This window comes from Podarcis cretensis (assembly GCF_951804945.1).
Source record: "Podarcis cretensis genome assembly, chromosome: 5".
NCBI classification, from domain to species: Eukaryota; Metazoa; Chordata; class Lepidosauria; order Squamata; family Lacertidae; genus Podarcis; species Podarcis cretensis.
In genome coordinates this window covers 8,818,802-8,845,711 of record NC_137174.1, presented here as the reverse complement: position 1 = coordinate 8,845,711, position 26,910 = coordinate 8,818,802, and the positions used below count along the sequence as shown (strand labels likewise).

The 26,910-nt window shown below is 44.1% G+C and overlaps 2 protein-coding genes across 6 annotated transcripts in view; one reads left to right on the top strand and one right to left on the bottom strand.

Moving 5' to 3' along the window:
* The window catches only part of MAEA (macrophage erythroblast attacher, E3 ubiquitin ligase), a 62,044-nt gene extending 42,482 nt beyond the window's left edge, over positions 1 to 19,562 (bottom strand). Inside the window, exon 1 of the mRNA XM_079975372.1 lies at positions 19,558 to 19,562. The gene's annotated coding sequence lies outside the window, so the exon portion shown is untranslated. The remainder of the gene's footprint in view (positions 1 to 19,557) is intronic.
* Positions 19,504 to 26,910, top strand: part of CTBP1 (C-terminal binding protein 1) — a 55,202-nt gene continuing 47,795 nt past the window's right edge. For 2 of the 5 annotated variants that reach the window (XM_079975341.1, XM_079975340.1), the window contains exon 1: positions 19,511 to 19,670. Coding sequence is in view for 2 of the 5 variants with exons in the window: in XM_079975338.1 (XP_079831464.1) it covers positions 19,631 to 19,670 (40 nt within the window). In the remaining 3 variants the exon portion in view is untranslated. Of the gene's footprint in view, positions 19,671 to 26,910 lie in introns of all 5 variants that reach the window. The other 3 variants (XM_079975338.1, XM_079975339.1, XM_079975342.1) reach the window with 3 other exon arrangements.

Here is a 26,910-nt window from a genome sequence, read left to right as displayed (position 1 = left end):
AATCTTTATGAGAGACAACGTGATTCACGCTTCTAAGAAATTGTTTAAAATCTGCTCAAGAACGAAGCAGGACATACCGTATTTTTTGCTCTATAGGACGGACTTTTTCCCCTCCAAAAATGAAGGGGAAATGTGTGTGCATCCTATGGAGCGAATGCAGGCTCCTTGGCTTCAGCGATAGCAGTGCGAAGCCTCCGAAGCGCAGAGGGAGAGCTCCCCCCGCGCTCTGGAGGCTTCGTGTTGCTTTCGCTGAAGCCCCCGGAGTGCAGGGAATGCCCACTGCACTCCGGGGGCTTCAGGCAGCTATCCGCAAGCCTTCGAAGCACAGCAGGAGGTCCCGCTGTGCTCCAAAGGCTTGCGGATAGTTGCCTGAAGCCTGGAGAGCGAGAGGGGTTGGTGCGCACCGATCCCTCTTGCTCTCCAGGCTTCGCTTTGCTGGAGAGGCGCTGCACAGTTTTCCCTCTCTGCGCAGCGCCCCTTCAGCGAAGCGGGAGGAGAAATGGAAGGGGCTCCGTTTCTCCTGCCGCTTCGCTGAAGGGACGCTGAGCAGAGAGGGGGAGATCCCCACCCCCCCGTTCTCCCCCTCCTATGGTCCGGTGCGTCCTATAGAGCGAAAAATACCTTAAGACAGGGGTAGACAACCTAAGGCCCATGGGCCGGATGTGACCCAAAGGCCTTCTCAATCCAGCCCACAGACGGTCCAGGAATCAGTGTGTTTTTACATGAGTAGAATGTGTCCTTTTATTTAAAATACATTTCTGGGTTATTTGTGGGGCCTGTCTGGTGTTTTTACATGAGTAGAATGTGTGCTTTTATTTAAAATGCATCTCTGGGTTATTTGTGGGGCATAGGAATTTGTTCAATTTTTTTCCCCTCCAAAATATAGTCTGGCTCACCACATGGTCTGAGGGACGGTGGACTGGCCCAAGGCTGAAAAAGGTTGCTGATCCCTGCCTTAAGATGTCCACAGCCAGAATCAGAATGAGATAGACTGGGATTGATTTGTCCATTCCTAGCGACGCATGGAACTTCCTCTTTTGTTTTTTCTTGTGGAATGAACACTATATCTTCAGAAGCCCAAGAGTGGAGGATTGTTGTGTATGTGTAGTGAAGCAGAGTATCAAAGAACAATCCGTAGGACACTGAGTTGACTAATCATAACTCTAATGTAGGATATCACCAACCATTTGCTTTTGACTTGCCTAGTGAATAAAACATCTAGATGTAGAATAAGAAAACAACAAAAATAATAGTGACGTAGATTTAATTTTTAATTTAGCAGAAAAAAGATGTGCATCTAAGCACAGAAGTCACTGAACAAAGAAGTATTACCGTATTTTTTGCCCTATAGGGCGCACCGGCCAATAGGACGCACTTATTTTGGGGCAAAATAAGCCCCAAAGAGCAAAGAAGCCATGACAGCGAGCGGCATGGATCCCGCTCGCTGTCCTGGCTTCATTTTTAGCCTCAGGGCTGGGGGTCCGGGAGCGCAACCTCGCCATCGCTTGCGGGGCTGGGGGCGGGGGGAGCCCGAGCTTCCCCCGACCCCAGCCCTCAGAACAGGTTCCAGAGCCAGAGCTTCCCCCGACCCCAGCCCCCAGAACGGGTCCCAGAGCGATGGTGAAGTTGTGCGCAACCTCGCCATCGCTCCCGGAACTTGCCGGGCTGGGGGGATAGCTTCCTGAAGCCTTCAGAGTGAGAGGGGTCGGTGCGCACTGACCCCTCTCGCTCTCCAGGCTTCAGCGTAAGCCTGCATTCGCCCCATAGGACGCACACACATTTCCCCCTCATTTTTGGAGGGGGAAAATTGCGTCCTATAGGGCGAAAAATACAGTAATTGCTCTCCTTTAACAAAACTCTCCGGCATTTATCTGCACTTATGGAGGAAGACAGCAAGTGCATTTGATGTGGTTAATGACAACCGATTGTATAACAAAGTTGCATATTTCATGCTATATAAATGCTGTTTCCTATTAAGGCTAGATAGATTGTAACTCAGTAGGTAAAAGTCCTTTTGAGATTTATCCAGTTATTAATTATGTCTCACTAATTATTCTTGTTGAGCATATTGCACATACAAAGGTTGCACGATTTCTCTTTTGTCTTTTGCACAGTAACTTAGAAAGGTGTTTCGACTGGGCTTGGTTCCTTTGTGTTATGCCTTTAATATGTTGTCATGATAGAAAAAGGAGGAACATTATGTACAGCTTCCACTGGCCCAGCCAGGAATGCAAAGATGACGATCCAGTTAGTCTGGCATCTATTCCAACGGTTAGAATATCACGCTATTGCTTTCTGAGGCTAAGATTATATGTCACTCAGTCTTGTCAAAAATTCTATGAATATTCAATGAGGATTTTAATGTATTGTAATCAAGGAAGCAATTTCAGTAGAGAAATATTAAATAAGTTGTCATCTCCTCACTTTAAATGCATTGTTTTGCCCATGAAGTGACCTTAGGCAATTTTTAAACAGTGTTTCTCTTCTCTGTTTGGCTTACACCAAATAAATTATTTTTACCTAATGGGAATAAATTCTGATTTAATACATTCATAAAGGACGAGGTAGTTTTCTAATAAAACCAGGTTTTAATATCTCAGTTTGTTTTTGCAATTTACACTGAAACAAAAATGTAAGTCCGTATATTTAGTCTGACACTTGGATAGCTGAAGCTTGCAGTGTTGTGCTTCCTTCCTTCATCCCAGCATTGCTTCAATGAAATTGGCATATTTAAGCGCACATGATGTTTTTTTAAAAAATTATATGTTAAATTCTACCTCTTCTAATAAAGTATAGCTTAGCTTTCCTTTAAATTTTGCTTCCTGGTTTTCATATAAAAGGGTGGAATTTTGCTCAACAATATTCATTCTGTTAATTTTCAACATACAGTGGTACCTCGGGTTAAGTACTTAATTCGTTCTGGAGGTCCGTTCTTAACCTGAAACTGTTCTTAACCTGAAGCACCACTTTAGCTAATGGGGCCTCCTACTGCCGCCGCGCGATTTCTGTTCTCATCCTGAAGCAAGTTCTTAACCCAAGGTACTATTTCTGGGTTAGCGGAGTCTGTAACCTGAAGCGTATGTAACATGAAGCGTAACCTGAGGTACCACTGTATATTGATTTAAAAAAAGGGAAGATTTGTGTATTGAAGCTGTCTTAGAATATTTGGATTTACCACTAAATGTATATATGCTTTATAGGGCTCCCACGGCTTGCGGAGAGCAGCCTGTTCCGGGGGGGAAATAAATTTTTTCTCCTTTATTTCCCCCCCAAAAAACTAGGTGCGCCCTATGGGCCGGTGCACCCTATGGGGCGAAAAATATGGTATATTATTATTATTATTATTATTATTATTATTATTATTATTATATTTATATATACCCCGCCCATCTGGCTGTGTTTCCCCAGATACTCTGGGCAGCTTCCAACAAAAGATTAAAAATACATTAAAATATCAGTCATTAAAAACTCCCCTAAACAGGGCTGCCTTCAGATGTCTTCTAAATGTCATATAGTTGTTTATTTCTTTGACATCTGGTGGGAGGGCGTAACACAGGGCAGGTGCCACTACTGAGAAGGCCCTTTGTGTATGCGTGCTGCTTGTGGACTGTGTACAATGTACTTTTTGACATTGCACAATGTACTTAAAAGATGTATACACTCATGCACTCACAAAAGACAAAGTACTACTACATGAAGACACACAAACATGGAAGATACAACATAGCTATAAATAAAATGTAAACCTAACCTGAAAAACAAGGGCCATTTTTTTTGGGGGGGGGATCAGAGGATTAGGTTTAGGGTTAAGACACAGCCAAGAAACATTTTTTATATAAAGGTGGGATTGGGACAGCATGGGAAACAAACATAAAAATAGGGTGTGCAGGGTGCTAAATGATAAAAGAAGCTGAATACAACTTTGTTGTTGTCGTTTAGTCGTGTCCGACTCTTCGTGACCCCATGGACCAGAGCACACCAGGCACTCCTGTCTTCCACTGCCTCCCGCAGTTTGGTCAAACTCATGCTGGTAGTTTTGAGAACACTGTCCCACCATCTCGTCCTCTGTCTTCTCCTTGTGCCCTCCATCTTTCCCAACATCAGGGTCTTTTCCAGGGAGTCTTCTCTTCTCATGAGGTGGCCAAAGTACTGGAGCCTCAGCTTCAGGATCTGTCCTTCCAGTGAGCAGTCAGGGCTGATTTCCTTAAGAATGGATAGGTTTGATCTTCTTGCAGTCCATGGGACTCTCAAGAGTCTCCTCCAGCACCATAAATACATAAATACAACTAGCTCCAAGCTATTTTTAATGTTCAATGAACCAACAAAAGAATGGAGCCACTGGGAGAGGCCTGTGATTTTTAAAGTTTTCACCAGCCTTGCCCCCCTTATTGAAGAGTGCTGAATGAGATTCTAGTCCTTAATTTGGAAGCTAGATCTGTCAGTGTGCAGAGTCTGGCTCTCCTCCTCCAGGCACCCTTCTCTATAGTATTGCAATTAATAACGGGAGATAGGCTGTCTTACTTTCTTTACAGAGTGCTTTGAACTCTGGGTGACATTCAAGAACTCTGGGTGGATCCAAATTGCTCTGGAGCAATCCAAGACAGCCTCAATCCACTCTGGAACAGCCCCAGTTCGGTCCACATCATCCAATTTAATTCGGGATCCAGGCAGATCAGCTGCACAACCCTATCTTATTTGTATAGTTTTTGTTTGTGCATTTGATTTTGTTTGATGAAAACAATAAAAAAGCAACTTGAAATGGTTCCATTTGTTTCCTCAGTCAAATGAGAAAATTATGAAAAGTTAATGTGGAAAATGCTCAAAGCAAATGTTCTTATTAGAGGATTTTAAAAGTAGTCAGAGAAATCTTGATCCATGAGTGATTTGATAGTAATTCACTTTGACATATTTTTCTCATTTGCCAAAAGGCAAATGGAAGCTACTCAAATAAACCATTTATGTAAGAAACCAGAGAGATCTTGAGCAAAATTAACTGAAGAAGACTGATAGTTCTGTCCCATCCTTAAGTTATAGCAACTGGACAAGGATAAGATAATTCCCAAATCCTCTTGCACTGATGGAATACAAAACTGCATGGCACAAGACAGTGATAGTTCTACACTTTGGGAGGAATAGCCGGCAGCACAAATATCAGATGGGGGCACCTGGCTTGCCAGTAGGACATGTGAAAAGGATCTGGGGGTCTTAGTAGACCATGTGTGCAGAGGATGAAAAAGGGTCTGGAAACCAAGCCATATGAGGAATGGCTGAAAGAGTTGGGTATAGTTAGCGTGGCAAAGGGGAGGCTTGCCAGAGTGATGCATGCTCTAGTTATCTCTCGCTTGGACTACTGCAATGCGCTCTATGTGAGGCTACCTTTGAAGGTGACTCGGAAACTGCAATTAATCCAGAATGCAGCAGCTAGACTGGTGACTGGGAGTGGCCACCGAGACCACATAACACTGGTCCTGAAAGATCTTCATTGGCTCCCAGTACGTTTCCGAGCACAATTCAAAGTGTTGTTGCTGACCTTTAAAGCCCTAAACAGCCTCAGTCCTGTATACCTGAAGGAGCATCTCCACCCCCATCGTCCAGCCCGGACACTGAGATCCAGCACCAAGGGCCTTCTGGCAGTTCCCTCGCTGCGAGAAGTGAGGTTACAGGGAACCAGGCACAGGGCCTTCTTGGTAGTGGCGCCTGCCCTGTGGAACAGATGTTAAGGCAATAAGCTAAGGTTACCAGACATCCCCATTTCCCAGGAACAGTCCCCGGATTTACAAATCACTCCCCGTACAAAATCCATTGAAGTTGAAAAGTGTCCCTGGATTCATTGAAAAAAAATCTGGTAACCTTACAATAAGCAACTATTTTACTTTTAAGAGACAACTGTTTAGGGAAGTTTTTAATGTTTGATGCTGTATTGTTTTTAATATATGGTTGGAAGCCGCCCAGAGTGGCTGGGGAAACCCAGCCAGATGGGCGGGGTATAAATAATAAATTATTATTACTGTATTATTATTATTATTATTATTATTATTATTATTATTATTAGATAGGATAGCCATCTTCAACTATATCAAGGGCTGCCACATGGAAAATTGAGCAAGCTTGTTTTCTCCTGCTTCAGAGGGTACGACTGAACATCAGAAGACCTTTCTGACAGTGAGAGCTGTGTGACAGTGGAAGGCAATAATAATAATAATAATAATAAATGTTATTTATATCCCGCCCTCCCCAGCTGAAGCCGGGCTCAGGGCGGCTAACAACAATAAAATAATACAACATTCTAAAATCATTTCATTAAAATTAATTCAACTCAAATTGATGGCAACCATTGGGCTAGAGTTCTGTGAGGATTGCCGAAGGAGGGGGTCAGACTGTTCTTTGGCCACAGGCCTGGTGGAACAGATCTGTCTTGCTGGCCCTGCGAAAAGATGTCAAGTCCCGCAGGGCCCTAGTCTCTTGTGGCAGAGTGTTCCACCAGATCGGAGCCACAGCCGAAAAAGCCCTGGCTCTGGTTGAGGCCTGCCTAACCTCTCTGTGGCCTGGGACCTCCAAGATGTTTTTGTTTGAAGACCGTAAGTTCCTCTGTGGGGCATACCAGGAGAGGCAGTCCCGTAGGTACGAGGGTCCTAGGCCGTATAGGGCTTTGAAGGTTAAAACCAGCACCTTAAACCTGATCCTGTACTCCACCGGGAGCCAGTGCAGCTGGTATAGCACCGGGTGAATGTGATCTCGCAGCGAAGACCCCATAAGGAGTCTCGCCGCGGCATTCTGCACCCGCTGGAGTTTCTGGGTCAGTCTCAAGGGCAGCCCCACGTAGAGCGAGTTACAATAATCCAGTCTGGAGGTGACCATCACATGGATCACAGTGGATAGGTCAGGGCGAGAGAGGAGTTTGACCGTCGGATGGCAGTGGAGGTTTGTTTTTAAGCAGAGGGAGGGCCACCTTCCATGGTGTTTTTGTTGAGATGCCTGCACTGCAGGGGGTTGGACTAGATGACCCTTGGAGCCCCTTCCAACTCTACCATTCAATTATTCAATGAGGTCTGTAGTGTTGTATGGGGCACACGAGAACAGACGGTGTGTGGGATGAGGAATCTGGTTCCAACAACAGTTTCTTCTCCACCCTCCACTGTCTCTTCCCGGTTACTGGTGACATCATTGACTGTGCATTTAGACTGCAATGTAAGGGGGAGGCAAATGGGAGAGATGGGCGAAAAGTCGTGATTGGAAAATAACCGTTGGAAATGGATCAGATGCAGTGTGGCTTTGCGGCTTTGCCATTTTATTTTATTTTTGTTAAATGCTTTTTATTAAATTTTCCACAAACGACAAATAAAACAATCTTTTACAATCTACATTTTGTGTCATCTTATTTACACTGCGTATATTCACACCCTGACTTCCTTCCTTCCCTGCTTTGGTTTTCTTAATATATATTTTTTCTTGTAGTTTCTTGTTCACCTTCTATACACATCACAGGATTTATGTTAACCGTGCCGTAGTTTTTAAACTTCTACAGTTAGATCTTATATATACCACAAATTTACCCCACTCTCCTTTGAACTTTGTCCCTTTTTGGTCTCGAATTCTGTATGTCATTTTAGCTAATTCTGTATATTCAAAAAATTTGGCTTGCCATTCTATTAACGTTGGGGTCTCCTGTAATTTCCATTTTTGGGCCACAAGTATTCTAGCTGATGCAGTGACGTATTGAAGCAATTTATGGTCTTCTTTTTTTACTTCCTTCCCTATTATCCCTAATAAGAAGATTTCAGTTTTTTTCCGGAAATGTATACTTTGCCATTTTAGATGCACACTTCACATTTCCAAAAAATGTTCATTGAACCATGCAGGGCATAGCAGCAGTGGTGGTTCCTACAGACATTAGTGCATTTATGGGACTGCAAGTGTTAAGTTGCACCGGAACTGGCTCCCTAGCAAGATGCGGGCTGCTGGACTTGCGGATCTCCTGGGCGGAGCGTTCAGCAGCTTCTGAGGCCACAGCCTCCTCAATGGCTTTCTGTAGTGTGAGGTCTGGCTTGGCGAGAAGACACCGTTGCAGATGGATGTCCCGGACCCCGCAGACGATTCGATCCATCAGGGCATCGTCTAAGTCTCGGAACTCGCAGTGCATTGCAGCCTGTCGCAGGGCAGTGGTGTAGTTGTTGATTGACTCCCCCTCTGCCTGGTTCCTGTGGTAAAACGCATGGCGGGCAGCAATCTTGGATGGCTTTGGCGCGTAGTGGTTGCGGAGCTTCTCTTGGATCGTGTCCCATGTTGTTGCCTGGACTGCTTCAGGCGCAACCAATGCTCGGGCCGTCTCAAACACCTCAGGCCCACAAAGGCTGAGGAATAGGCCCCGCTTCCGTTCCTTTGATACTGCTGTCAGCTCGTTGGCTTGGAGGTAGCAGTCGAACCGAGCGAGGTAGGAGTCCCATGATTCAGAGGCTGGCGCAAATGGCGGTAGAGGCACAAGTGAAGCCATGATTCCGATGCCGGCGTGAAGGGCGATGGATGGAACACAGTGCTCTAGCCAGAACAGTCAGCTCTGAATTGGTTCTGTCCAGTGATTTCGCTCAGTGATTCAGCTCAGTTCAGAGGCTGGCCGCATCTGGCTGTGCTCTGATGTCCATCGATCCCACCTTCGTTGCCAGTGTTAAGTTGTGGGTTGACATAGCAGACGACACAGCGATTTATCCAAAGCAGCTCTTTATTTTGTAAGCTGGAATAGAACTGACTGCAAACAGCTCAGCCGGCCTGCTTTTATAGGCAGCCGGCTGTAAACATTGTAGCAACAACAACCCAGCGTTTCCCGCCTAAAATAACTGACGTGGACCTGAGTGAAAACTATCTACAGGCTGGCCCAGGGTGAGAACTTCAGTACATAACAACAAGTAACATTAAAGAGGCAGGAAAAGTGTCTAATAAGGACGCACATTAGGGGTATAAGAAGACTGCAGCTTTAATTCTGACCTGTCTTTGACACAAGCAGTGCTGTTTCAGTTTCTAGCGCAGGAAATATTGGCAGTAATTTGCATCTGGTTCCTGCTGGGCCAAAACTTGCAAACTGCAAACAGAGTCCTCTTTTTTTAAGCTGCTCTTGTTCACCTGAGATTCAAGCTCTCCTCCTGGGAGCTGCCAGGCAAACACAGAGACTCAAACACCACAAAATTCCTGGCGTACTACTTCTTTGAGTCTTCATAGGTAAAGGTAAATGTAAAGGGACCCCTAACCATTAGGTCCAGTCGGGGCTGACTCTGGGGTTGTGACGCTCATCTCGCTTTATTGGCCGAGGGAGCTGGCGTACAGCTTCTGGGTCATGTGGCCAGCATAACTAAGCCACTTCTGGCAAACCAGAGCAGCGCACGGAAACGCCGTTTACCTTCCCGCCAGAGCGGTACCTATTTATCTACTTGCACTTTGATGTCCTTTCTAACTGCTTGGTTGGCAGGAGCAGGGCCCGAGCAACGGGAGCTCACCCCGTCACGGGGATTCGAACCGCCGACCTTCTGATCAGCAAGCCCTAGGCTCTGTAGTTTAACCCACAGCGTCACCCGCATCCCATTTGAGTCTTCATAGTAACTGTTTAATTTTACCTGTTGTTATGTTGTGTAACGCGCTCGGTATTGTGACTCAAGGCCCTTTTGTCTAATGTTTAAAAAAGTGTTCCTTAATTTATAATGCAAGTGTTAGTCCCTGTTATGATATTAAAGTAGTTACAGCACTTAAGTCCAGGCAGAAATTATGGTTAGGTGTTTAAGACTGAAGCCTACTTAATGGGGAGCCCAAAATGATTATGTTCTTCCCTTAAACTCAGTTAAAAAGACGACCTATGCATGAAATTCAACAGTGATAGCAATCAGTTTTATGCAGGGGGATGCAAAAAAAAGAAAAGAAAGAAAGAAAGAAAGAAAGAAAGAAAGAAAGAAAGAAATCTGAAAAAGTACTTTGCTTTGTACATGAGCAAAGTAATGTTTACAGACGTTTTACTGCATCCTTACATAAAACCCATATTGCCGTTACTATTTTATGTTGATTAAACAATTTCCTCATTAGTGCTAGAGTGTTTTCTAATTAAGCATTAATTAAGCTATTTGTTTTTAATCTCATTGTTCAGGGGTAATGGCTTAAATTACTGAATTGCTGAAAAAGTACAAGAGATTTTGGTAACACATAAAGTGAACATAGGTGGTCTGTGAAATATCTCTAACTGTACATTTATTTCACCATGCCAATTCAAAGATGAATTGTAATAAGTCAACAATGTCTCATTGTTGTCCAAGAATAAAACTGGAATGACTTCACATTGCTATTGGGTTGTGTTCCATGTAAGTCAGTGGTGGCCAAACTTGGCCCTCCAGCTGTTTTTGGACTTCAACTCCCATCATCCCTAGCTAACAGGACCAGTGGTCAGGGATGATGGGAATTGTAATCACAAAACAACTGAATGGCTAAGTTTGGTCACCAATGATGTAAGTCCTACTCAGAGTAAACCCATTCACATTCATAGGCATGACTTTGAGCCATCAATTTCAATGGGTCTAGTCTGAGAAAAGGTTGAAGGCAGTGGGTGTGAAAAAGCAGAGACATCACCATGCCAACAAAGGTCCATATAGTAAAAGCTATGGTTTTCCCAGTAGTGATGTATGGAAGTGAGAGCTGGACCATAAAGAAGGCTGATCGCCAAAGAATCGATGCTTTTGAATTATGGTACTAGAGGAGATTCTTGAGAGTCCCATGGACTGCAAGAAGATCAAATCTATCCATTCTTAAGGAAATCAGCCCTGAGTGCTCACTGGAAGGACAGATCCTGAAGCTGAGGCTCCAATACTTTGGCCACCTCATGAGAAGAGAAGATTCCCTGGAAAAGACCCTGATGTTGGGAAAGATGAAGGGCACAAGGAGAAGGGGACGACAGAGGATGAGATGGTTGGACAGTGTTCTCGAAGCTACCAACATGAGTTGACCAAACTGCGGGAGGCAGTGGAAGACAGGAGTGCCTGGCGTGCTCTGGTCCATGGGGTCACAAAGAGTCGGACACGACTAAACAACTAAACAACAACAATGAAGAGAAGCTAGACATCCTCTTGATTGCTCAGTTTAGAACATCTGAACAGCTCCTCAAGAAGAACAGAAAGGTATTGATGAGGTAAATCTTAAGAAAGCAGTGATGGGAGGTATGGAGCACACGATGTTAAGAGATAACTGGAGGAACCTAACACATCCTATAAGGACCCAGTCGCCAGTGCCAGATTTGTCCTGGGAGGACTAGGATCAGCCAAGACATCAGCTTCATCCATTGGGTTCCTCTAAACCAGGCGTGGCCAAACTCAGCCCTTCAGCCGTTTTGGGACTACAACTCCCATCATCCCTAACTAATAGAACCAGTGGTCAGGGATGATGGGAATTGTAGTCCCAAAACATCTGGAGGGCCGAGTTTGGCCATGCCTGCAAACAGTGGGCTTCTCTGATTTTGTGAATGGAGTGCAACAACAACAACAGCAGCAATGTATGTATTAAGAGAAAGTGTGCCCCAAAATGAAATGATTAGTAAAAACAAAATACAAAATGCATTGCCTGTGGAAATGTGTATATTGCAGGAGAAACGCAAATTGAAGAGCTTCAGAATTTTTGTGAGGACTTCCTCCCCCCCTTTTAATGGCAAACTGCTGTGGAAAAGCAACAAACAGAACTCAATACTGGAAAAATTAGAAATGGAGAAAGGCAAAATTTGAGAGATTCATCCATACCTAATTGCAAAAGCTGCAAACAGTGTATTTTACCAGCTCCTTGTGTGCTGGGGGACGCGGCTTAATTTAGGATGCTAGACGTCAGATTGTAGTTTTAAATGTAGTATTTTTAAAATATTTAAATATTTAATGTTGTATGTGTGTGTGAAATTTAATTTTTAAAATGTTTTACTGATGTACCGTATTTTTTGCTCTATAAGACTCACTTTTTCTCTCCTAAAAAGTAAGGGGAAATGTGTGTGCGTCTTATGGAGCGAATGCAGGCTGCGCAGCTATCACAGAAGCCAGAACAGCAAGAGGGATTGCTGCTTTCACTGTGCAGTGATCTCTCTTGCTGTTCTGGCTTCTGAGATTCAGAATTTTTTTTTTCTTGTTTTCCTCCTCCAAAAACTAGGTGCGTCTTGTGGTACATTCTTCAATGTAAACTACTTTGAGAGACAGTCTTGCCTGAAAGTTGTAGAGTTGTATATCACCCTTAAAATTTTTTTTATTTAATATACATGCATATTTATGCATAGGGTACATAAGGATAATCCACTGGCTCTTCCTTGCTCTTTGCTAGTTTCTGGATTATACGATACCACACTACACTAGCTAACATGATGCACAGTCTATCACATGTTCTCTTTAAGAATCCTTTTGCTACAAATCTGCTAAATATGCAACTCTTCAGTGAATTTATGCAGATAATTTTTTGCAGAGCACTTTCTTGTGACTGGGTCTTCTGCTTAATTCATACATATAGCGGCGGTATGACAGCCCCTTTCAACACTGTGTATAAACTCTTGTCAGAGCATTGAGCCATTCAGAAATCAAGGAATTCCAAAGGGGCTGCGGAAAGAATCCATTACCAATAATACAAAAGTATTTTCAATGCTACTGCACTGTTCTGGCACATACAGAATCACCTCACCCCGTCAGATTATCTTCCTTGCTTGAAAATTTCACCGACGGAATTAGACAGATTGGACGGAAAGCTCAAAATCGAGGTGTTGGATTTGTCAGGTACTGATGTCGAGCAATACAACCGTTTATTCTCATGTGCCATTTTTAGAGCCTTTCGTTGTTATTTTCGGGTTTTTGCATGGTTCTCAAGCCCTCAAAATCATTGGTGGCTAAAAGGGCGTAGCCAGGATTTGGGGGGGGGGGGCAGAACTTCAGATTTCTATTGATTTCTATTGATTTAGGGAGGCAGCATCCTCCCTTTGGCTACACCCATGGGAGGCTATCCATTTTTAACCCCCCCCCCTTTTGTTTTTAAAGACGACATTTCTAGCCTGATAAAGGAATGGAAACTGTAGAAGAGGCGAGGACTCCGTTTTTGTACAAGGAAGTTGGAAGGTGTGCCCTGATCAGAGGAGTAGCTCCTTAAACAAAGCAAAGTAAGAAGGTAAAGGTAAAGGGACCCCTGACCGTTAAGTCCAGTCGTGGCCGACTCTGGGGTTGTGGCGCTCATCTCGCTTTATTGGCCGAGGGAGCCGGTGTACAGCTTCCAGGTCATAGTCAAAGGGCTTACCTTTTCCTAGATAAGGTCTGAGGAGAGTGCTGATTTTTAGAAAATCCGAAACTGGGTTTGTTGAGATGTTTATGAGGCCATATCATAGGTTCTTCATTAAGTCACTCGCCAGGATCTTATGTATTTCATCATTCACCATCAGAGACCATTTTACTCTTGACATGCCCAAAGATTCACCGACTCATTATGCTATTCAATTTAACATAATACTGTTTACATTCCAGTCAGCTGCAAAATTCCTAACTGGCCACAATTTGTTGAAAGGGTCTCTTGTGCAAACCTTCCTACTGAATTGATTTTGTGTGGTTTTTTAAAAAAATCAGTTCATGTACAAAGGAATCTGAAGGAAGAAAACCCAAAAATAATTAATCTGAATAATTTGTTGAGTATATTAAAAGTGCTGTGGCCACAAACTAGATTGGAAGGGATCCAAATATCACTGTTCTCCAAGACCAACTTAAGTTGAGAGAATGGCAGGTTTGATTATAGTTATCACAAATCAATTGGTTTCAATCAATGTTCTCTTCACTGACTCTGAGAAGTGGGGAGCACCCCGCCCCCAGAGTGGAATTAACTACCTTCAAGATCCAGCTCCTTAAACACCCTGGCAGTTGTGGTTATCATCACCATCAACATTGCTACCACTGCTGTTATTAAAATTTATACCCTGTCCTTCCTCCTCATTTTTAATTTGTTTACCGTCTTTCTGTCTTACAATACTCAAGGCGGTTTACAAGCTGAACAAATAAATGTACATCTTATAACAATCTAATGCAATAGCACATGTGATAATAAAACATAACTTTAAAATAAGAAACCTACATCAAAAAGTAAGATTCAACAATCATTAGGACAGTATAAAATAATAATAATATCAACATATAAAATTAAACAGAAATCCACTCAACAGTTACAATAAATAATTTCTAAACTATAATCAGTAAAACAACGGCAAGCCACAGTACATAAAATAATACAATACAAATTGAGAAGCAGAGACTAGAGTGGGTACAGAAATTCATATGAATGATTAGGGGAAAAAATTATATGCGATAACTGCAGCAAGAATATTGTTAGCCCAAAGGTGGAAGCAAGAAGAAATGCCAACTAAAGAAGAGTGGCAAGAGAAATTGATGAACTATGCGATGGCGAGATTAACCGGGAAAATTTGGAAGCAGCAGGACCAGACTTTCCTAAAGGAATGGAAGAAGTTTTCAATATATTTGGAAAGCAACTGTAACCAATTGACATCACTTGTAGGGTTAAAAGACATTTTGTAAGGAGTAATATATAAATTATTGTGAAAAGAATTAAGAATAGGTATTAAGATTTGAATTTATAGCAATAACTATAGTAACAAAATGCATAATTAGAAAAGATTTTAGAAAACCATCAGTTGAGGTTGAAGGAAGTCTTAGGCTGTGATAGCCAAAGATTTTGAAACGAGCTTTAAAAGAATGATATGTTGGAAACAACAGTAGTCTGTTAAACATTAAAAGCTTCCCTAAAGAAGGCTGCCTTCAGATGTCTTCTAAAAGTCTGGTAGTTGTTCTTCTCTTTGACATCTGATGGGAGGGCGTTCCACAGGGCGGGTGCCACTACCAAGAAGGCCCTCTGCCTGGTTCCCTGTAACTTGGCTTCTCGCAGGGAGGGAACCGCCAGAAGGCCCTCGGTGCTGGACCTCAGTGTCCGGGTAGAACGATGGGGGTGGAGACACTCCTTCAGATATACTGGACCGAGGCCATTTAGGGCTTTAAAGGTCAGCACCAACACTTTGAATTGTGCTTGGAAACATAAATAATACCATTTCCCCTTTCAAATAAGAGGATTTTATTCCCTTTTTTTTCATACCTTGATGGGCAATGCCTACGGCATATTCAAAATGTCTGCAACTTTATGATTACTGAACGCTGAGATAAATGACACATTGGAAGGCTCCAAAATGGCTCTAATGAAGAATCATGAGTAATACATCTGGTGTCAGGCAAAGAAAAGGTTTGGGGATATATGGAGCATTGACTTTATGGCACTGCACCTAGATTATAGCTAGCTTTCTGGTTATCAAAACATGAATGGCAGAATGAAAATAGCCATTCAGGGAGCGAACCTGCCAGTTTAAGCCATGGGTAGGCAAACTAAGGCCTGGGGGCCAAATCCGGCCCACGGACGGTCAGGGAATTAGCATGTTTTTACATAAGTAGAATGTGTCCTTTTGTTTAAAATGCATCTCAGGGTTATTTGTGGGGCATAGGAATTCGTTCATTTCCCCCCAAAAAATATAGTTCGGCCCCTCACAAGGTCTGAGGGACAGTGGACTGGCCCCCTGCTGAAAAAGTTTGCTGGCCCCTGGTTTAAGCCCTTGTAACTCTAATTTACATCAATGTAATCATTTTTCTGGGAACAAATGCCCTGAACTCAATTGAACTTACTCCTGAGTAGACATCTATAAACTTGGTCTGCAACTTATGCTATATAGGATTGCACCTTAATAATGTTTAACTCAATGTGGATCATTAATTTGCAACAGTGTAACTTAATGCAGAATTGTTTCTTTCCTATGGTAGTGATGAACAAACCTGTTAAACTAAAGGCTGTCTCCATAATAGGAAGTATAATCTATTCCTATTTGCAATGGCATGACTAGTGGTAGATCAAAGGAGACCTGAATCCCTTAAGTCAATTAAAAAAATTAAAATATAAAAAGTAATTAGATGATCCCCTATTCATTATTATTCCCAAAATTTGTAATACTGTGTGTGCTGGAGAGTCTTGTGAAATCTGGTGATTGATATTGCTGGAACTCTTTTTGCCCTAACACAAATTTATTGACATAATTAGAAAAACAAAAACCTGCCTCTTCCTGGGTATCTAACAAAAACTGCTTTCTCAAGCTTTTGTTTTGCATAATACAAACAGCAAATGAGAGGCACTTGGGTGGCTGTGAGTGTGGGTGTGGGTGTGTACAGAGTCAGGTTTTATTGATGAATAGCAAAAAAATACACGTTTTGATCTCCTTTATTGCTGTCTCCGTATTGAAACTGAAAGCAATACAAAGGTATTTTAAAGCTGTTGAATTGACTGATCCTGCTCCGATACTCGTGCAACAAATGTGAGAAGCTTCCTGAAAACAGTTGGAAGGCATCAGATTAGAAATCAATGGCTACATCTCCAGTCAGGTAAATTATTAGGCCTTGAAGTGCACAGCCATTCTGAGAGTTAATTGTATTCTATAGTATAGTGTGTACTGCATTATGCGTCAGCTGACCCAGCCAGGCAGCGGAGCTGAACTGAATACTTTGTTTGACATCCACCTCCTCAGCTTTTCTCATAAAGCCCATACAATCTAATTGGAGGCAGTTTTGCTTTTTTTCAATATATATATATTTACGTACTTTTTACATACATAACTGATGCTCTAGTCTAGGGAACACAAAAGGTCTCCTGATTAGAGTTGTCTTGCAGTCCTCTTACTAGTTGTCCTAGAACAAAAGTAATCTCTTACTTAGAACATTGTAGTTGCCTTAATAATAATAATAATAATAAATGAAAAGAAATGACTGCGCTTTTAGCAGAAAATATAATTAAAATCTAGTAGGGTGGTTTGAGCAAAGCCCCCTCCCCACCTTTTTAATTTGGAGCTGGTAAGACTGATAGATTTTTATGTGTAGACTTTGTACCCCCTCCCCTGCCAAAGCACTTTTTATATTTCTCAAATTTATCTCTTTCCCTTAAATGACCTATAAGTGGTTCCTTAGGAATGTGGAAAGGAGTTTGCTTCTCTTTTAGAAATTTCTGTTACCAGATGCCAACTTTGTGGCATTGTCCAGTATTTGCCTTTTTGTATTTGGTGCATTCATACAATTGCACTGAGATAATTACGGTCGGAGACCAGCTTATAAAACACACTTGGGGGTACAGTCACAGGAGAAAAATAGACAATTAAAACAATGTACAACAATAAATTTAAAAACAATCTACAACAATAAACTATCCCAGGGAGTTGACCCAGAGTCACTCATGGAACTGAGTTTGGGGATTTTCATGACGGGCTATTTTGAGTTGGGAGATGGTCTGCACCTACAGATCTGTACACAGAATCTGGCGACCATCCAGGTCATTTTCTGATCTTTGCCTGACAGGAAAAGGTCAAATTTTTGCTTTTGCGGGAGGTCGGCAAGCCTCACCAGTAGGGGATCAATGATCTTACTATGTGCCTCTTCATAAAAGGGACATCTAAAGTACAAGTGTTCTGGGCTTCCTATCTCTCCCAATGGACAGGTGCAAAGTCTCTGAGCATATGGGACTTTTCTAAAGGCTCCTTCCAGGACCGGCAAGGGTGTTTTTTTCTTCTTCTTTCTCCTAGCCCTTGAAATCAATTGCACTGATTTCAAGGGCTAGGAGAAAAAAACACAGAGGGGTAGGCAGAGAAAGGCCCAGGTATGCCCTGTTTTTAGGGGGAAATGCAACAAGCTGATTTGCCCACTCAGCAGTTGCAGTGTCAGATGCCCCCACTTGCCAATTCTGCCAACTACAATTTACAGTGGGAGACTGTGTGTGTATATGTGTGATTATTCAAGGGCACTAACTTGGCTGTTGACTCAAGTCCTGTTGAAAGTAAAGGAGGTTGTACAGCGGCAATATTCCCTGTTCCCTAATATGCAGGACTTGCCTGCCAATTCCAATTAATTCTGAGAATTATCAGGGGTAGGAAAGACTTGCCCACCCTGCACGTGACCTCCTCCTTCTTTGGTGATCACTCGTAGCCGAGTAAGATTGTCTTCCATGAACACGGTTTTAACAATGAGTCCCTAAGTGACTGTGGAGACCAATTCTGGATCCACACGTCCTTCCACAGTGGGGACAGAGGTTTCCAGATGGGAGTTGATCATGGTGAGGGTTTGCCAAGTGTGCCTTCCTCTTAGCATGTTTCTCCCTTACGTCCTGAGTTTGAGTATCTTCAAAGTCCATGACACCTTTGGTAAAGGCTGTTCTCCAACTGGAGCGCTCGCAGGCCACCGTTTCCCAGTTGTTGGTGATTATACTACATTTTTAAAAAGATTTCCCTGGAGAGATTCTTTAAACCTCTTTTGTTGACCACTGGCATTACGCTTTCCATTTTTAAGTGCGGAATACTATAGAGTAGTTGCTTTGGAAGACAATCATCAAGCATCCACACAACATGAAGTTGATGTTGAAGAATCATTGCTTCGACACTGGTGATCTTTGCTTCTTAGTTAGTTCGCCTGTTTTCCCAAGTGATGTGTAAAATTTTTCAGAAACACCGTTGATGGAATCTTTCGAGGAGTTGGAGATGGCGCTTATAAGTGGTCCACGTTTCACAAGCACACAGCAAGGCCGGTAGTACAATAGCTTTGTAAAGCGTTTCAGTTTCCCTGCTGCAAATGTCCCGGTCCTCACCCTGCACTTCAATCGATGCACTCGCGATTTCGGCATCAGTGTTGGCCCTTGTGGGAAAATAACTGCCATGGTTGTTGTTGTTTAGTCGTGTCCGACTCTTTGTGACCCCATGGACCAGAGCATGCCAGGCACTCCTGTCTTCCACTGCCTCCCGCAGTTTGGTCAAACTCATGCTGGTAGCTTTGACAACACTGTCCAACCATCTCGTCCTCCGTCGTCCCCTTCTCCTTGGGCCCTCCATCTTTCCCAATATCAGGGTCTTCTCCAGGGAGTCTTCTCTTCTCATGAGGTGGCCAAAGTATTGGAGCCTCAGCTTCAGGATCTGTCCTTCCAGTGAGCACTCAGGGTTGACTTCCTTAAGCATGGAGAGGTTTGATCTTCTTGCAGTCCATGGCACTCTCAAGAGTCTCCTCCAGCACCACAATTCAAAAGCATCCATTCTTTGGCGATCAGCCTTCTTTATGGTCCAGCTCTCGCTTCCATACATCACTACTGAGGAAACCATAGCATTAACTACACGGACCTTTGTTGGCAAGGAGATGTCTCTGCTTTTTAAGACGCTGAACTGCCCTGGTAGGAGAAGTGTATGTGTGTGACTGCGCCCGCGGCGAGCCTCTTGCGCTTGCCGACGGGATGCTTGGGGTCGAAGAGCGCCTCCCGGCCGCGCGCTCCCCTGCGCGCGCTCCCGCCTTCCCGCGCTCCCTCCCGCCCCTTCTGCTTTCCGGGGACTTTGGCGAGGCAGGAACCAGAAGACCAACGCCTGCCTGCCTGCCTGGAGCTCCTCCCGCGCCGCCGCCGCCGCCTCCTCCTCCTCCCGGCCTCCGTTCCTGGCGAAGCGTCTGGGCCGCTTGGCGAGCGGGGAGAGCGACGGCGCCGCCATCTGCGCCGCACTGCGCCCCAGACGCCGCCGGAGGAGCCGTGCCCCTGACAGCGCGGTTCAATGGGCAGCTCCCACCTCCTCAACAAGGGCTTGCCGCTCGGTAAGGACCCGCCCGGCCAGGCCCTGCCCTGCCCTGCCTTGCCCGGCCTGCCTGCCTGCCTGGGTGGTGGCGCGGCCGGCGGGCGCTTGGAGAGGCCGGCGAGGCTCCCTTCCCTTCCCTTCCCCCCCGCTCGCCGCCGCCGTGCGCGCACCCGCCGCCCGCCGGGCTTTGTGCTGCGCGGCATTGTGCGTCTCGGGGCGCCTTTCGGAGGCGCCAGCCAGGCCCCCCTGCGCCTCTCCGCCGGGCGCGCGCCGGCGCGCAAAAGGGGGGACTTGGAGAGGCTCCAGGGCGCGCGCGCGCGCGGGTCTGGTCTGGTCTGCGCGGTAAGAGGGGAAGGAGGGGCGGGCAGGCGGGCGGCCCTGGCTTCCCCCAGGGCGGGCGAGGGGGTCGGGGCCGCGGCTGGAGAGGGAGAACAAGGCCCACCCGCCGCCGCCGCCGCCGCCTTGCCCGGCCAGGCTGCTTCTCCGCCGCGCGCGCAGAGGTTGCCAGGCGCGGCGGAGAGGAGGGAGGGAGGAAGGAAGGAAGGAAGTTGAGCGGGGACGCCGTGTCCCTCCTGGACGGGAAAGGGTGGCTCAAGGCCTGGGGTGGCCTTCTGGGGCGGGCGGGCGGCCCCGCGTGTGCGTGTGTATGCGTGGACCCGCGTGCAGCTGGCGGGCTTCTGGTCCGCCGACCTTCCGGAGGATGCGTTTGTTGCGAAAGGGCCGCGATGGCAAGCTGCGCCCCCAAGCCCCACTGGCTGGGCTGGCCTCCGTCTCGGCTGGGATGCTCCGCCTGCTGCTCCTAAAACCCTGCAGCTGGGATGAGATGTTGACACCGCATGGATGGAAGAATGGAAAGGGGTACCATTCCCCCCCCGCCCCCGACTCGTAACTCTTTGTAATAGATGGTATGCTGTAAAAGGCAGCGAGGGGCTTGCGCTGCCCTTTTGGTTAGGGAACAAGGCAGGAACCGTGCTTTGGAAACATGCTTTTGTGAGATACTTTTGCCAGAAAGACATTCGCTTTCCTGCCAAGATGGAGAAACTGCAAGCAAATCAATCCCCGTTTAGTTAGTTTTAAAAAATGAAGCATGATGAATCGGGTGGAGGGATGTTGTTGTTGTGTGCCACCGTCCCCTTCTGTTTTTTGCAATGAAGCGCATGAAATTTGGTGATGGCGGTTTTGAAGCTGAGCGACTCGGCTGCACCATCGCTTATGATATGATTCATGCACCTTATCAGCAGGGCCTGTGTTCCCTGATATTATCGAGTTCAGCCTCTTCGCAAAGCGAAGGAACAGAAAGAGCCACGCTGGTTTAAACAAATAATTCGCAGCAGTTTGGAAGGATCTCCTAGCATGGCATACTTTCAGGCTGTTCAGTAAATAACAGTTGAGGAACTCCTCCAGTTGACAAGAGAGTGCTTGTCTAATTCTAATCGGATTAAGTGGTGTATCTGCACTGTTACACCGCTAACAGTGCACAAGGCTAATATTAGCAACACAGTCGGCATAGCTGCTTTAAAAATACTGCTCTCTATAAACAACTCTGATCAATCACTGCAATGAACATATTTTATACTTTTTGTGTGTTAACAAGCTTTGTTATTTATTAGATAAACTGGACAGATTTATCTACTACCTTTTTTGCACATTAGCAGCTTCCTATATCAAATAATGCGCTTTTGTTTATTTATGTTCTAATACAGAAAGTAATCTTCATGCAGTGATTTAAAATTCAGACTTTTGCCCTAGCACTCGTTTTATTTTATAAAATGTAGACAGTTGTTATATTAGGTTGGGTTATTATTGATTAAACATAGACCAGTATCTCCACAGAAACATCTGATCTGATGCTTTTGCAGTTATATACAGCTTCATTTTAAAAGCAAGTTTCAAGAACTGCTTTTTTAAAAAAAATTACATATGGCATAGTTATAAATGCATAGCACAACAGTATCAAGCTGCTTGTTATAAATTCTTGCTCCAAGAATATTATTTTTTAAAAAATTACTATTGAAATGCAGATTCTGATCTTTTTAAAGGAGATATGTCATAATTGCTCATTTTTACATGAAATATGGTGTCTAGGATTAAAATTATTAATATGCAGATGCCATGGGTAAACTCCTAATGGTTTTCGTGTTGCAACCAATTTGTCACATTCACAAGAAGAAAAACTGTCTTCATTTATGTTTAAGCAGAGCGCCCCAAGAATACCTTAGGAAAGGATTCCATATATGTTACTATTTATTGGGCAGTTGTTACCTAAATACTCAATGTTCCCATTTATTTTGTAACTTACAAGAACAAGTTAATAGTTTCATATTTTAATTGGTGCATTAAATTACAAAAGGAAATTCCCTATTCACTACAGTAAAATGGCCTGGGAACATAAAATATGAATGCTAGAACAACTCATTGCTTTATCCAGGATTGTATTAGCAGATAAAGTTGTCAAGAACGATCAAGATATTAAAGGATGACAAAGCATCTTGTATAAGGTAGCACTAAAAAAGGAGAAGGAAACAAATGCAGAAAGGGAAATAAATATAGTTTGGTATAATAAAGGAAATCTAAATCAATGCAATGAAAAGCATTCAAAGAAGGGTGACTCCACTATTATTATTTTTTAGAACAGGCCCACATTTTCTTTATAGCTAAGGCCGGTTCTTCTAACTAGTCAAATATTTTGATGATGTGCAGAGCACGAAAATCTTGATTTCTGGAGGTTATGTTCAGCCACCCTTTTACACAACCAGCTTGATGCAGTCTGCCTCTAGAATTAAACTGGCATATCTAACTATTATAGCCGAAAGAAATTGTTGGACATCGTTAGAATTGGTTTCACACCTTTACCACTGATCAGAAGATAACCCACATCCTTTTTAGTTGCTGAATTAGCTGAAGTTGGAAGCATCCCACCCCCGAGACTGAATCAGTTTTAAGAATGACTTTCACTGCCTTGATGTAATGATTCTAGACATTGTGCAGGGTTTTGAAACTCTAGCATAACCATGGATCTGGAAAGGTGGGCTGAATTTCTAAAGCAAACCAGATTGGGAGTAGAGTAGCTCTTGCGTCAAATATATTAACTAAAATTTCATTTGCAAGATTACCATTCTTACTTTAAATGCATGCTCTTGTCCTAATGCAGAAAACGAATTATTTGACCACTTAATAAGTAGGACACGGGTGGTTTTCAGACTCTGCTCCTTAGAAGCTTATCAAGGGTTCTAAATTGGCAGTGGCAGACAAGTTGCTCAAAAGAGAGCTTTTCCGTCATTACCAATATTCTTTGCAATGTGCAGTCATGTGGGGGCAGTGGGGTTAGGAGCAGAACACCCTCTCAGTTGTATGGAACCATAGTTGTGTTGAAAAGGCTCCTGGAAAATACTTCAGAATCTTTACAAGCAGGGATTCTGTGGGTTACTCAGCAGAAGAATTACTGTGCAAAGATTTACTGTATTTTTTGCTCTATAAGACTCACTTTTCCCCTCCCAAAAAGTAAGGGGAAATGTGTGTGCATCTTATGGAGCGAATACAGGCTGTGCAGCTATCCCAGAAGCCAGAACAGCAAGAGGGATCGCTGCGCAGCGATCCCTCTTGCTGTTCTGGCTTCTGAGATTCAGAATATTATTTTTTCTTGTTTTCCTCCTCCAAAAACTAGGTGCGTCTTATAGAGCGAAAAAATACGGTACTTGGTCGTTTGAGTTTTGAAAGCCATTTATGCAGGGTGTGAATGTTTTTTCTAGCAAGACCTAGAACAATATTGTCCCAAGTCAAGGTCAGTAGATCCATAGTGGACTGCCATGAAAATTAACAAAAACCGAATTTCCCAAGGGGCAAGGTGAACTGTGCAACTTCCAAGAGGAAATGATTATTTTGGAAGCTTACAGTTCCTATGGAATTTCTGGATGAATCTGCATTAGAAATCCGGAGTGGAGACTACATTTCCACAGAACTCATGGATTATTTTCTGCTCCTTTCCTTTTTGCCAGGCACTCCTAGCTGTGGTTGCAGTTAGAGAGCTCCAAAAATCAGCAGCAGGTCTGAATAGCTTGAGTCGGGACAGATAATTAATAATAGTCCATTTTTAAAAACTGCATTTTTGCGCTGATGGTCAGTTGCGCACCAGGGACTTGTAAGTCAAGGGTGATAACGTTTGGGCTTTTATTTCACGGTCCAGAACACTGATGTGGCGATGCACTTGGCCTCTGGGCTTGCAGCATTTCAAGATTGTAAAATCCTGCAGTAGTTGGCAGTGGAAGGAGCACTGCAGTCAAAACCCAGGGCTTCTTAAAACCTCCTGCGCCCGGCCAACATTTGTTTAATGAAAATGTAGTAAAGCATTACTGTACATATGCAGGTTGCAGCAGAGTCTAGAGCAGGAGGAGAACATGAAAATCCAAAATTGGAACAATAACTGTAGTCAGTTGATTCTATATTGCAGAACAAGGCCATTTGCCTTTGGGATGGCTTCCAGCTGAACATGAAAAATGAGTCTCTGATAAATCCTCATAAGCCTTATGGGGAAAATGTCTTTAAAACGTTAACATAATAAAAGTACTAAGAATTATTCCCATTCCTGCTCCTGTTTTGGGCTGGAGGAAGTGGATGAATGCCTTACTTACTTCGCCAAACCTTTTATTAAGCATTACAAATACAGGCCATCATAAAACATCCATATATACAATTTTAAAATATATATAAATAAACAGCCACGTAAAAATATGTAACAACAAAGATATTCATTGGAGTGGAGGATGAAAGCCAACTTTTGAATATGTGTTTTATTGTGGGGTCATAATCTTGTTTTTAAAATGTTTAGGAAAATGAATCGAAGGCCTGGATCTAGATTTTAAAAGCATTTCTTTTACCCTGGCATATTATAAAAAAGATATTTTGTATTGGATACGAACTTTTGTATATCTTTGGATAAGTATTAATTTAAAAAATGGTATTTAAAATAAAAGGGAAGGGGGCATGATAGAGGTCTATACAGTTATGCATGGTTGGGAAGAAATTGGCAGATAATACCAGAACCTGGGGTCATCAAAACACATCGATTGACCACAGTTTCATAAAAAAGGAAGAACTTTTTCCAATGTTTCCAAATTCTGGAAATATTTGCTATAGGATGTGGTGATGTCTATTAGCTTAGATAACTTTTAAGTGGGAACTGGGCAAGTTCAGCTGCCGTGTGCAGTTCAGTTGCTGAAGAAGAACAGTCGGGCAGGACTTTTGCCCTTTTTCAGGTTCCTGAACTCATCTGGTTGGGCCACCGTGGGAAAGAGGAAGCTGGACTGGATAGATCTTTTGGCTCCAGCAGGGTTTCCCCCTACGTTCATGGCATGCGATGTGACGTGGGGTTGGGAGAGGCCTGCCATTTAAGGAGGAAAGTATCCTTTCCACTTGGCACAGCACAAACCAAGTAGTCCACTTTGACTACTGCAATGTGCTCTACGTGGAGCTACCTTAGAAGGTGACTCGGAAATTGCAATTAATCCAGAAGGCGGCAGCTAGACTCGTGACTGCAAGCGGCCGCCGAGACCATATAACACTGGTCCTAAAGGACCTGCATTGGCTCCCAGTACGTTTCCGAGCACAATTCAAAGTGTTGGGGCTGACCTTTAAAGCCCTAAACAGCCTTGGTCCTGTATATCTGAAGGAGTGTCTCTACCCCCATCGTCCAGCCCGGACACTGAGATTCAGCACCAAGGGCCTTCGGGCGGTTCCCTCACTGCGAGAAGCCAAGTTACAGGGAACCAGGCAGAGGGCCTTCTCGGTGGTGGCGCCTTCCCTGTGGAACGCCCTCCCTTCAGATGTCAAAGAGAACAACAACTACCAGACTTTTAGAAGACATCTGAAGGCAGCCCTGTTTAGGGAAGTTTTTAATGTCTGACACTGTATTGTTTTTAATATTCGGTTGGAAGCCACCCAGCCAGATGGGCGAGGTATAAATAATAAATTATTATTATTATTATTAACCTTGACCATGTCTGAAGTAGCACTCTGGGTCCTGTAAAAAAAATGCAGCGTCCTTCAACAATTATGGCTAGTACAGTGGTACCTCTGGTTACGAACTTAATTCGTTCTGGAGGTCCATTCTTAAGCTGAAACTGTTCTTATCCTGAGGTACCACTTTAGCTAATGGGGCCTCCCGCTGTGTGCACGCCTCTGGCGCACAATTTCTGTTCGCATCCTGGGGCAAGGTTCGCAACCAGGAGCAGCTACTTCCGGGTTAGCGGAGCTCGTAACCTGAAGCGTTTGTAACCAGAGGTACCACTGTATCGCAGTGCTTGGATTCCCAACTGGGATGTGCATATGTACTGCCATCTGATAGGACAGAGATGAATTCACAGCCGGGCAGCAATTTCAGCACCTGATTTCTGCGGGTGGCGTGGCTATTGGTGATGCATTCACCCTCAAATGCTGCTTCATTCATTCCCTGACCCATGCAACATGTTTTGCTCTCTATTCAGAGTTCACTGGCCTTGAACCTCAACAGATTTCCAGGTAGCATGTGCGCCGTGCCAGATTCTTTTCATCAGTATTTTAGCCAAGGAGAGAGAGGAAGGCTGAGTGGGTTATGTCCAAGAAAAAGAAACCTATCAGCATAGCAGTCTTTTGTTATACATCATTAGTTTACTCTCTCTTAAGATGGAGGGAATGCCAGATTTCGGGGGCACAGTGCTGGGATAAAACTGCCATAAGAATAAGTACCGTATTTTTTGCTCTATAAGACTCACTTTTTCCCTCCTAAAAAGTAAGGGGAAATGTGTGTGCGTCTTATGGAGTGAATGCAGGCTGCGCAGCTATCCCAGAAGCCAGAACAGCAAGAGGGATTGCTGCTTTCACTGCGCAGCGATCCCTCTTGCTGTTCTGGCTTCTGAGATTCAGAATATTTTTTTTCTTGTTTTCCTCCTCCAAAAATTAGGTGCGTCTTATGGTCTGGTGGGTCTTATAGAGCAAAAAATACGGTAAGTATTTTCTCTATCCAGATTGGCCTCTGTCTGTGGGGGAAAATGGTGCCCACGGCAGCATCAGCTTGCAGTACAATGTGCTGTGACTCATTTTTAGAGCAGCTGATGGAGAGCAGTCTGCAGCAGTGTTGCTGCTGGTCCATATCCAATGCAGCAGCTGGCACAGAGAGAAGGCAACAGTACTGCATCTGTCCTATGTGCTCAGAGCAGCTGCCTTGGATTGAAGAATGCAACATGTTGGCCTGCATGAATTCTGATATCAGTTTTTGAGTTCCCAGA